Below are 12,177 nucleotides of genomic sequence, written 5' to 3' on the forward strand. Positions count from 1 at the left end.
CAAACACTCTTTGATATACAAAACCTTCGAAAACCAAATTTTTCAAATCAAAATCAACATTTCCACACACACTCTAAAGCCCTAAACCTCTTCATTCAAACCCTGCAACTCAATCGCTCAACTTCATTTTCACCATTGTTACACAATGTTCTCTCCAGGCACCAAGAAATCCGTCGCTAGAAGGACAGCTCCTACACATCCGCCTCCCGCCGACGGTTCTCCGGCGACTCCTCTCACCGGAAACCGTAAGCCGGTGACGGATAATAATATTATTCCGGAACGTCCAGATACCGGCACCCCTGCCCCCTGGGCACCTCGCTTGTCTGTTCGCGCTAGGTATGATTAATCACTTAACTCCGTTGATTATGTATTTATATAGATCATTTTGAGGCATTATTTCTAAGTTTTGTAGACCGTTAGATGTGCTAGGGTTGAGAAGTAGACCAGATCGATGTGTAATTGCACGAAATGAATGTTGCGATGGTGCATTTACGTTAGTTTTGGTGATAGAGTTAGGTTGTTTGGTTTGTGATAGTTTTGAACTGTGTTAAACCCTATGGTATGTATATTGGATGCAGGTTTTGTGTGAATGAGGTACGGTAGATGATGTTAGTGTTGGAATTGGGGAGTTTTTAGGTGTAGCGGCTCGAGGTCAGGTTAAGATGCTTATTGTGGGATGGAAGAATAGCTTTATTTGAGTGATGCGAGTTTGTTCCGGTTGGAGGTTTAGTACGCCGTGTAAATGTGATTTTCTGCAATGAGTTTGTAAAAGGAATGCTTCTGAATTATTGACCGGAGTTGTTGAGTTTTGAGTGAGGTTTTTATCGTGTTGTATGGCCCTAGGGGATATAGGAGTTTGTAAGGTTGTCTGAATCTAGGGTTTAAAGTGCGAGTACATGTTAGAGTTTTTTTATTCTAGATGCTTTGACATAAATGCATAGTTATCAAATGCGCTAGGCGCATAGGGCTCGCTTGTCGCCTAGGCGAGAAGTGCAAAAAAAGCGAGGGCCTGAGAAAAAAAAAGCACAAACAAATAAAAACATTAAAAAAACAAAGTTATGAACTGAAAAAAGGCAAATCCTCAAATTCCAAAAGTTTTCAAATATCATAAACCTTAAAATAATCTGTAATAAACAGGCTGGTGCAATTTGATGAGTAATCATATCTAGAAAACATAAAAAAATAAATTAACCTGCTAGCTTAAAGTTGCTCCCATTGTCGGTAATAACCTGCACAACAGGTGATCGCTTTTAACAACAGAGCATAAATGTTCTGAGTATGTAGTTAATTTGTAGAATGTGTTTATGTTCTTTTTGTGTTCAATTTCTGTTAGGTTTGGAGAGTGTGCTCTATATGGAATTACTAGTCCTTGTTCTTCAGAGTATTTCATGATATCATAGGGTCATAGCATCTTTATGCTCTTTGTAGATTGCATAGTTTTATTTTATTTGTGTTGTTTAGACCAAGTTTTATATGAGTTGAATGTTTTAGACTTCTAGAAACATTCTGTTCACCATGCATAATGACGGTCTTATTCTAAACATTTCTGATGAAGTAATTGGAGTAATAGGTGTCTCATTGACTTAAATGTGGACTGGCTTTTACATCACAATATCACATAGCTTTTGAATTAAGTGAATATGACATGTTGTTTTGATGGATGTTCTTGAAGCTGGAATTCATTTATTAACCTTTTAATATATTTTCTAGAATCCCAACTGTGAAGAAAAGTGACAAAGCGGATGACGTAGACCCCATTCAACCTGTATACGTTGGAGAAGTTCCACAAGTAGTTCGTGATGAGCAAGCTAACATGTTGCAGAAACATCTTTCTGGTTAGTAGTATACATGATTTCAATTTCCCGAAAGGCTATCATGTCGTTTCTTGTAATGTCATGCTGATATCATTTCGACAGGTGATACAAGCATATCCGGTGGAATGGACAAAGGAACCTCACTAGCATGGATCATATGCGGAAGCAAACTTTTCGTCTGGAGCTACCTATCACCAGCAGCTTCTAGAAAATGTACGGTTCTTAAACTTCCGTCCATCATACTCGAAGATGCAGATATTAACAAGACTTCGGGTAATGCATGGTTGCTTTGTGTTCTTGATTGGGACCACAATACGTTGGGTACAAACAAGATTCTTCAACAAAGAACTTGTGTCGGTGTTCTCTTATGCAATAAGAAAACCCGAGCATTTGTATATTGGCCCGATATATATTCTTCCTTACCTTCATTCACTTACATTGATCAATCAGATTCTATAACCACCACCTTAAACAAGCAGCAACGGGTATCTTATAGCTCGTTGATTGCTTCCGCTATTCCTGATAAGAAGTATTTCTGCATTGCTCTTGCGTGTAGCTCTAACGGTCAACTTTGTAAATACGTTTGCTCACCTACTGGCATTCAGTGTCAAGAGACTGTAACTGTATCCTCTCAAGGAAGTCAACTCTCTAGTCCTAAGGGGTACTTGCGGTCAATGGTTTGGCATGCACCGTATAATTCTGTGAAAGAGTCGAAAAGGAGGTTTCTGTTGTTGACTGATCATGAAATACAGTGTTTCTCCGTCGATCTTTCTACCGATTCTAGCCTATCGAAGATTTGGTCGCATGAAATAGTCGGAAATGACGGTGATGTTGGTATACAAAAAGGTCTAGCCGGACAAAAGAAAATTTGGCCACTTGATATGCAAATGGATAGTAACCGGAAAGTAATGACGGTTCTTGTTGCCACTTTTTGCAAGGATCGGGCCACTAGTTCAAGCTACATAGAATACTCTCTTTTAACTATGCAATACAAAGCTGGGATCGATGTGTCATCCGAATCGAGTTTCCGTTCACACGATAAAATCTTGGAGAAAAGATCTCCAATTGAAGTAATAATTCCAAAAGCTAGAGTCGAAGATGAAGACTTTTTGTTTTCAATGAGGTTAAAAGTTGGTGGAAAACCTTCTGGATCGTCAATTGTACTGTCTGGTGATGGAACTGCGACAGTTGTACGTTACTGGAGAAACACTAGTCGGCTTTATAAGTTTGACTTACCATATGACGCTGGGAAAGTTCTAGATGCTTCCGTTTTCCCTTCTGACGATGGAGAAGACGGTGCTTGGGCTGTTCTCACTGAGAAAGCTGGAGTGTGGGCCATCCCTGAGAAGGCGGTTTTGCTTGGCGGAGTTGAGCCGCCAGAAAGAAGTTTGTCACGTAAAGGAAGCTCTAAAGAAGAATCGACAAACGTTTTGTTTGCAGGAAACATCGCTCCAAGACGGGCTAGCTCAGAGGCATGGGATTCCGGAGATCGACAACGTGCTGTTTTTACTGGAATCGCACACAGGACCGCGCAAGATGAAGAATCTGAAGCTTTACTGACTCAGTTTTTTCATGAGTTTCTTCAGTCTGGTGACGTTAATGGTACACTGAATAAACTTCAGAATTCAGGGGCGTTTGAAAGGGACGGAGAGATAAATGTGTTTGCTAGGGTTAGCAAGTCGATTGTTGACACGTTAGCTAAACATTGGACAACTACTAGGGGTGCAGAGATTTTGGCTCTATCTGTTGTATCTACACAGCTTTTGGATAAGCAGCAGAAGCATAAAAAGTTTTTACAGTTTCTTGCTCTGTCTAAATGCCATGAAGAATTGTCTGCTCGACAGAGTATGATTACTAATCAATTTATTAGCATTCTACTCATATTTTATCGTTGTTGAATACCCTGCTATGCATTACTTAACCATTATTAGCACTATATATCACTACACTTTGTTTTTATTTAAAACTGTGTGTTTTGCGGGTGAGTGGGTTAAGAACACTATATATATCACTACACTTATGTTTTGATTTGAAATTACGACAAAGTGTTCTTGAAGCTAAAATGACTATTTTCTGGTAGATAAATTAAAGCTCCGGGAGTTCATCTCTAGATATTTTATTTGATGATACTCTATTTTATAGCTTGTTTAGACCTGGTTACCTATTAAAAATAGCTCAAATAACCAATTTTGTGTATTTACTCGAGTCTATTTGGATAAAAAGAAAATGCTATACAGGTCAAAATGGACACTACATAAAACAGTGCATGAAATTCAGTGCGTTCAAATGGTGAATTGGGTCAATTGGGCTGTTAAGGATATAGCTATGCTGAAGTGATGGTGTCTCCTAAATGATACACATTAAAATTGATATAAACCATGTATTAGTTATTTATAAGTATGAAAATCTTAAGTATGTATTTTATCCAGAATAATATTATGTTTTATACTATAAGTAACAATTATAATGCACAAAGTTGTTCATAAATTGTATTATTATCTTCTTTTATTTTTGTTAACTAGCAATATTTATCTTTGTTATTTCTAATATATTGGTTATTTGTGAAATTTGAAAGAAGGAAAACTAAGAGAGTCCATCAAATCCAGCGTGACCCATTTTACCCATGACCCATTTGATCCGCGTTTGAAGTTGACTTCTCTTACCCATTATAAATCCGATCCAACCTGTTCTTCCAACACCTCTAGTTTTTTTTTTTTGTTTCACTATTAGCCTACGCTAGTTAGTTTTGAATAAATAGATTGTTGTTGATATACTATATATAGATTACACCTCTGGCATTTTTAACTACTTGCTAGGAGCATTCACCAATTTATATACTTTTGTGCATATTCTTAATATCCAATAACACTCATATTTTTCCTTTTTATCAGGAAAATCGTTGCAGATCATAATGGAGCATGGTGAAAAGCTTGCTGCTATGATTCAACTCCGAGAGCTTCAGAACCTGATTAGGCAGCAGACGTCAGCTAACTCACAAAACAATCTTTCCGGTTCTATTTGGGACCTGATTCAGCTAGTCGGCGAAAAAGCCCGTCAAAACACCGTTCTTTTAATGGACAGAGATAATGCAGAAGTGTTCTACAGTAAAGTATCCGAACTTGAAGAAGTATTTCATTGCTTGGAGAGAAAGTTAACTCTCATAATCAGTGAAGAGATGCCGTTAAAATTTCAACTTCAAAGAGCATGTGAACTGTCCAGCATGTGTGTAACGTTACTAAACACGTCAATGAACTACAAGGATGAGAATCACATGTGGTACCCCTCACCGGAAGGATTAACGCCGTGGTATTGTCAGACTGTGGTAAGGAGCGGGATGTGGACTCTTGCGTCTTTCATGCTTCATTTGTTGACCGAAATGGACCACCTTGATACGTCTTCAAAACTTGAGTTTCATTCTCGGTTCGAAGTTTTGGTTAAAGTATTACTTGAAGCGTACTCTGGTGCTGTTAGAGCTAAAGTTGAACGTGAAGAAGAACACGGTGGTTTATTAGAAGAATATTGGAATAGAAGAGACACACTTCTTGATTCACTTTATCAGCAAGTGAAGAGTTTCAATCAGGTAAACCTATCCATTATTTGTTTTCGAGTAAAATGCCATTTTGTCCCCGAGGTTTGGTCAGTTTTGCGACTTTCGTCCAAAAGTTTGTTTTTCTGCATCTGGATCCAAAAGGTTTGAAATATTGCTATTTTCATCTAGCTCGTTAACTCCATCCATTTTTCTCTATTAAGTCAGGGGTATTTCCGTCTTTTTTTCTAAATTAAAGGGCAATTCAGTTCTTTCACTTTATGTAAAAAGACCGAATACCCCTAAAAAAGACCGAGTTGTCCTTTAGGTTAATAAAAAAGACGAAATTACCCCTGACTTAACGTAGAAAAATGGATGGAGGTAACGGGATGCAAATGACAAGATTTTAAACCTTTTGAATCCAGATGAGGAAAAACAAACCTTTGGACGAAAGTCGCAAAATTGGCCAAACATCAGGGACGAAAATGGCATTTTACTCATTTTTTTGACAATGTGAAGCTTAAATACTTGAAGCTTGATTGACACATTTACTGAGTTTATCGGTATTTTCAGGGTTCAAGTGAAGTGGTGGAAGAGCAAAACAAAGAAATCGCTCTAAAACTTTCATCTAATTTGCTGGCTATCGCAAAACGACATGAAGGATACCGAACGCTTTGGAATTTGTGCTTTGACCACAATGATTTGGAACTACTCCGAAGTCTAATGGTATGGATGCAGACAAGTTATTCATTTGATATATTTAGCTCATCTTACTGACTGTATATATTCACGCAGCATGACAGCATGGGTCCAAAAGGAGGTTTTAGCAACTTCGTGTTCAAACAAATGTACAACAACAAACAATTCTCTAAACTTATGAGACTCGGTGAGGAGTTTCCAGAAGAGCTCGCAATATTTCTGAAGGAGCATCCAGATCTCCTCTGGCTTCATGAGATATTCCTGCATCAGTCTTCATTGGCTTCCGACACTCTTCACGTTTTGGCACTTTCTGATGGTGATAGTTCAATCTCTGAAGTTGTGGACCCCACATCTTATGAGGCCAAAACCGAACTGACATTGGCTGACAGAAGGCGGCTTTTAAACCTCTCGAAGATTGCTGCTGTGGCAGGTTTGTCTTCTGTACTTGGAACTCATTGTAGCTGATTATATATGATTTTTTTTTCATTTTTTTTTGCATTTGCAGGAAAAAATCCTGATTCTGATACCAAGTTGAAGCGCATCGAAGCTGACTTAAGAATTCTGAAGTTGCAGGTACGTTGCCTTCAGTCTGTAGTATGTTTCTCAGTACTCGCAGTGACGTTTTAGCCACACTTGATAGTTCTACCTAGAGCTGGCAATTTCGACTTGTTAAGTTACAAATTGGTCGATTTGGGTGGTTTAGGTCAAAGTCAAACAAAAAAAATAGCCAGCAGGGGAGCAATGGATTTTTTTTAACATAAAGCCTCCTAACTTGCAAAATTTGCTTTTGAATCATAATTAACACACTAATAAGCTGTAGAGTTTCATTAAAGAAACTAGTGGGTTACCACTCGCACTCCGCAGCGGGTTCGAATGTAAATAAAAATAAGCAAATCGCGAGATTAAAAGTTGTTTGATGTTTTAGTTAAGGGGCTAAACATGTCAGTTTTAAAGCTGAGGGGCTAAACATGTCAGTTTTAAAGCTGAGGGACTAAACATGTCATTATTAAAACTAAGGGGCTAAAGTTGTTTATTATTAGAGTTAAGGGACTAAAGTTGTTTATTATTAAAATCAAGGGGCTAAAAGTGTTTGATGTTGAAAAATAGTATATTTGTAGTCATAGTTATCGATAGGGGGCCAGAAACCTGCAATTTCTGCCGGAAACTTGCTGGAAACTATGAAGAAGAAGAGCGGCTGCATTTTTGTTGCGTTTGAGCCTTTCTAGGGTTAAATAAGTTTTTGGATTTTAACATTTAACCCCTCTATCTTTCATTAGGTTACATTTAGTCATTAAAACTTGTAAAATTTACATAAAAAGTGTAAAATTAGTTTGTGTTATTTAACATTTAACCCCCCTATTTTCGCTAGCTTACATTTGGTCCTTAAACTTATAAATTTATACATAAAAGGTATAAAACTTACGTTTTATATATAAAAAAAGTTATGTAGATAGCTATTTTTTATTTCTTAATTTTTTAACTACCTTATCGCTAAACACGAAATAGCGGGCACTATTTCATCGCTATCGCTACGTAGCATGTAGGTACGTTGTCGCTATTCGCTATCGATAACTATGTTTATAGTATATATAATGACAAGAAAAGGGTTTTTGAATCAACCCATTTTCGACATGTAGCAACAATGCAATGTGTAAACCCGAATCCAATTCGGCTCATTACGGCACCTGCCCGACTATATCATCAGTTGCTTTACACGTTTATAAATTTATGACTTTGCAGCAAGAAATTTTGAAACTGGTTCCCGAAAACGAAGAAACACAAGAGCTAGCACAGAAGCTTCTTCCACCAGCCGAGCTGATTCAACTATGCCTCAATATTCAAAACAAGCAACTGGCATTGTACGCATTCGACGTGTTTGCATGGACCAGTCTCTCCTTCCTGAGGTGCAACACAAGTCTTCTAGAAGAATGCTGGAAGAACGCCGCCAATCAAGACGACTGGGAAGCCATAAACCAGACAACCGTGGCTAAGGGCTTGACCGATGAGGAAATCTTGGAGGTTCTTAAAGAAACTGCTCTTTTTCAAGCTTCACGCAGGTGTTACGGACCCGAAGCTGAAACTTATGAAGGCGGGTTTGAACAGGTGCTTCCGTTAAGGCAGGAAAGTTCGGAGATTTCGTCAGTAGAAGGTATCTTGATGCAGCATAGAAGTTTTCCTGATGCTGATAAGTTGATGGTGACTGCGATCATGTTTGGAAGTGTCGCAACTGATGCCTCGTTGGAAGATGGTCCTTCGCCTATGGAGTGAAGGGATGAGTATTCTAGTTGCGTGTTAGTTTTTTGTGATGATGATGACTTGCACCATATGATTGATTGGTCAGCTTTTGGTCCCTAATATTTTGATGGGTTTTTGTCGATTTATAAGTTGTATTGCATTAAGAACAAGTTATCGTTGCACAAAAAGGCTTGATGTCAAAACCACTTATGTATGTAGGGTTTTATGATTAGTAGCCCCTTTTGAAAATCAAATACATATGGATCGAGTTGAACTAGTTTTACACTGGTTGTGGTGTTTTAAAAGTTGGATCATGAACCAGTTATGAACTTAGAACTATGTAGTTTTCCAAGTTAGAAAAAGCCATAGGATACCTGTTGGTATCCGGACCGGCTTAACTCTTTCGGGCCCTAAGGCGAAGTAAAAATTTGGTGTTTGGATGTTATCCGTTTATATTAACTTTTTATCCAGGAGACAAATGTTGCATGAAGAAGATTTTAGTTATTGGTCGAATAATTTTGAAAGTTATTTCACTATGTATTTTTAGTTTTGAATCAATTCGAGAGTTTTATATTATTTCACTATGCATCTTTAGTTTTGAATCAATTCAAGAATTTTATAATAAAACTAGATATAAGTTTGGCTGAATATACTAGAATCCAAACCAATATTACCGTAACCCCGATTTTTCTATAATTGTATTTGAGAACAAAAAATTAACTAGTCGTACTAATTTGGAAGCTTAAGTATGTACAAAAAATCTTAAAAGGGTACAACCTTTCACAATTTTCAAAACACAGAAATGATTTTGTTTATTGTTTATCTGGTGGCTCAGAATCAACAAAGCCAAAAAATCTAGTATTCCACGTGGCACAAGGAGAACCATCATCTCACCCCTCAAAATCAGAAACCATATCTAGTGAACCAATCAGATGATGCTGAATTATACACATCCTCATCCTTCAATCTTGTTATTAAGTTGCATAAATAACCCTCCAGTCTCCACTTCTCAACCATCAACAAACAACTTCAACAACCTACCATCCATTCACACCCCCAATGGCCACCTCCGCAATCCAACAGTCAGCATTCGCCGGCCAGGCCGCGTTGAAGCCACAAAACGAGCTCCTTAGGAAGACCGGCAGCTTCAATGGCGGCCGCTTCACCATGCGTCGAACCGTCAAAAGCGCACCACAAAGCATTTGGTAAAACAAAGCTCACACCTACTTGTTTTTAGTTTTCATATACCAACAAACTAGAGTTGTGTGCATTTTTACCGGTGGTACCCTTATAGTTGTCAAATCATTAATATTTCTCTTCTCCCGCTCTTTACTTGATTTGATGTTCTCGAGGGGATTAAGTCATCAAGGTCAAAACTGAAGGTGTACTACAGTTGTAAACGAGCTAAGCCGAACCTGAGTTTGGCCCGTTTAACTTACGAGAGCTCAAGTTCGGCTCATTTAATATCCGAGAACTCGAGCCCGGCTCGTATTGAGCTTTAACTCTACGGTTCTAGCTCGGGTTATTATTTATTAATTAATTTATAAATATATTTTTATATATGAATATAAAACTAATTTATTAAATAATCATAGTATTATATAAATGCATATTTAATTTATTAAATACAAATTATAGGTCCCTTTAGGCTAGTGGGTTAGTTTGAGCTTAATTAGCGAAGTTTGGGCTTGAACTCATTTATTAGAAATAAAAACTTATTTTTCCCTAATCTCGTTTAAGCTAAGCTCAATTCGGGCTTTTAACGAGCCGATTTCCAGCGGCATGGCTTGATGAACCTAACATAGATTTTATGGATTTGGGTTTAACATAAACGGATTTGGGTTAGGTACAGGTCAAACTTGCTAACTTGTTTAGCTAAACACATTGGGTTCATGTCAACCCGACAGGTTTGCGGGGTGACCCGTTTAACCATTTAATTTTTTATTTTATTAATATGTGCTTTTATCATAAACTATTTTGGTAGGAATATTATTCCCAACCCAAGTCCAATACTTAAATAAAGAAATTGAAAAGTAAATATAATTAAAAAATGTAATTATTTTATAGATATTTGATTTTTTTTCGTAGAAATGTTTATGTAGAGTAGCAAAATGTGAAAAAATATAAAAAAAATTGGGTTAAAGGGGTTGTGTTCGAGTTAACCCACAAACATTCGTGTCGTGTTCGGGTTGATATGCCCGGCACGATTTTCGGGTTTAAGACGTGTTCGGTTCGTGTCAATTTCTGGTTCATATCTGGCTAAACACGCCAACCTGTGAACACGACCAGTTTAGCATCTCTAATTATACCTCTAGATGGTACGCTTAACCAACCCCATAAACTAAGTGAAGTTTTATTTGTTTTGACAGGTACGGACCTGACCGTCCCAAATACTTGGGCCCATTCTCTGAGCAAACCCCATCATATCTCACTGGTGAATTCCCCGGTGACTACGGGTGGGACACCGCCGGATTATCCGCTGACCCCGAGACATTCGCCAAGAACCGTGAGCTCGAGGTGATCCACTCTAGGTGGGCCATGCTCGGTGCACTCGGGTGTGTGTTCCCCGAGATTCTTTCAAAGAACGGTGTCAAATTCGGTGAAGCGGTCTGGTTCAAGGCCGGTTCCCAGATTTTCTCCGAAGGTGGGCTCGACTACCTCGGGAACCCGAACTTGATCCATGCACAGAGCATCTTAGCCATCTGGGCTTCTCAGGTTGTTCTCATGGGCCTCATTGAAGGATACCGTGTTGGTGGCGGCCCACTCGGGGAAGGGCTGGACAAGATTTACCCAGGAGGGTCTTTTGACCCACTTGGGTTGGCTGATGACCCAGATGCATTTGCTGAGTTGAAGGTTAAGGAGCTTAAGAATGGTCGATTGGCTATGTTTTCCATGTTTGGGTTCTTTGTTCAGGCCATTGTGACAGGAAAGGGCCCAATTGAGAACTTGTTTGACCATCTTAGTGACCCAGTAGCTAACAACGCTTGGGCTTATGCTACCAACTTTGTGCCCGGAAAATAAGTTGAATGATTGTAAATTTGATCATGGTTATGGGACAATGTTGCAAGTTTTTGGCTATTTTAGTTTTTTTTTTAACGGCAAAGGTTACATGCTCTCTATTTTTAAATTATACCAAATTTATCCTTTGTCAAGAATTGAACCCTGTTATTTCCCTTCAATGACATAAAGCATATACCACCCACCAAAGTGGTGATGGCTTTTGGCTATTTTAGTTACTTTCTTTTATTTTCACAAGAATATTAGCTACAACTTTTTGGTTTTATGCTTGATTTAAATATACTTTATGGATTGTCAATTTGGATAAGAAAATTTAATAAATGGAATTTAACATTTTATTCATGACTGGTACTAACTTTATCATAGATAATTTCAGAATTTTATTAAAAAGATATAAAGATGATGTAGTTGGGGCTATTCATGAGTCGAATCGAGCCGAGCCAGGGCAAAACTTAGGCTCGGCTCGATTATCAACTGAGGTGGCTAGGCTCGGTTTGGATTGGATTTGAAACCGAGTTGGAAATCTGAGCTCGGGTTCGGTTTGGTTTTAAACCGAGCTGGTTCAGCTCGACTTAGTTTGGCTCGATTTTGAACAGAAAAACTAATACATGGCTTTCAAAATTCAATATTTTAAATTATTATTAAATGATTCATAAGTACATGTCTAAAATAAGCTCAACCTAATACATTACAAGCGAAAATCAAGTTTAACTGTAAGATTAAATATATTATGTATTAATATTTAATCTATAGCCATTATAATCATTTACATAATATAGATCAAAATATATAATAACCTATTAAGATAATTAGTTGGTAATTGTTGATGGACCATATTACCCTTATTAACTAATTAGGTTTCCTCCTGGGTGCTTATATAAGGAG

General features: G+C 37.9%; 2 protein-coding genes across 2 annotated transcripts; both read left to right on the forward strand.

Annotated features, from left to right (window-relative positions):
* Window positions 1–17: 17 nt before the first annotated feature.
* On the forward strand, window positions 18–8,579 carry LOC110929589 (nuclear pore complex protein NUP133). Its single transcript, XM_022172745.2, has 8 exons — window positions 18–336; window positions 1,711–1,835; window positions 1,917–3,659; window positions 4,706–5,394; window positions 5,914–6,066; window positions 6,136–6,469; window positions 6,545–6,612; window positions 7,780–8,579. Exons 1-8 carry the CDS (start codon window positions 146–148, stop codon window positions 8,305–8,307), a joined length of 3,831 nt encoding a protein of 1,276 aa, XP_022028437.1. The 5' UTR covers window positions 18–145; the 3' UTR covers window positions 8,308–8,579.
* A 626-nt stretch (window positions 8,580–9,205) lies between these two features.
* Window positions 9,206–11,501, forward strand: LOC110929588 (chlorophyll a-b binding protein 36, chloroplastic). The gene is made up of 2 exons (XM_022172744.2): window positions 9,206–9,479; window positions 10,644–11,501. The coding sequence occupies exons 1-2, from the start codon at window positions 9,334–9,336 to the stop codon at window positions 11,293–11,295; spliced, it is 798 nt and encodes a 265-aa protein (XP_022028436.1). The 5' UTR covers window positions 9,206–9,333; the 3' UTR covers window positions 11,296–11,501.
* Window positions 11,502–12,177: the final 676 nt, after the last annotated feature.

The sequence above is a fragment of the Helianthus annuus genome, chromosome 3 (genome assembly GCF_002127325.2).
Source record: "Helianthus annuus cultivar XRQ/B chromosome 3, HanXRQr2.0-SUNRISE, whole genome shotgun sequence".
NCBI lineage: Eukaryota > Viridiplantae > Streptophyta > Magnoliopsida > Asterales > Asteraceae > Helianthus > Helianthus annuus.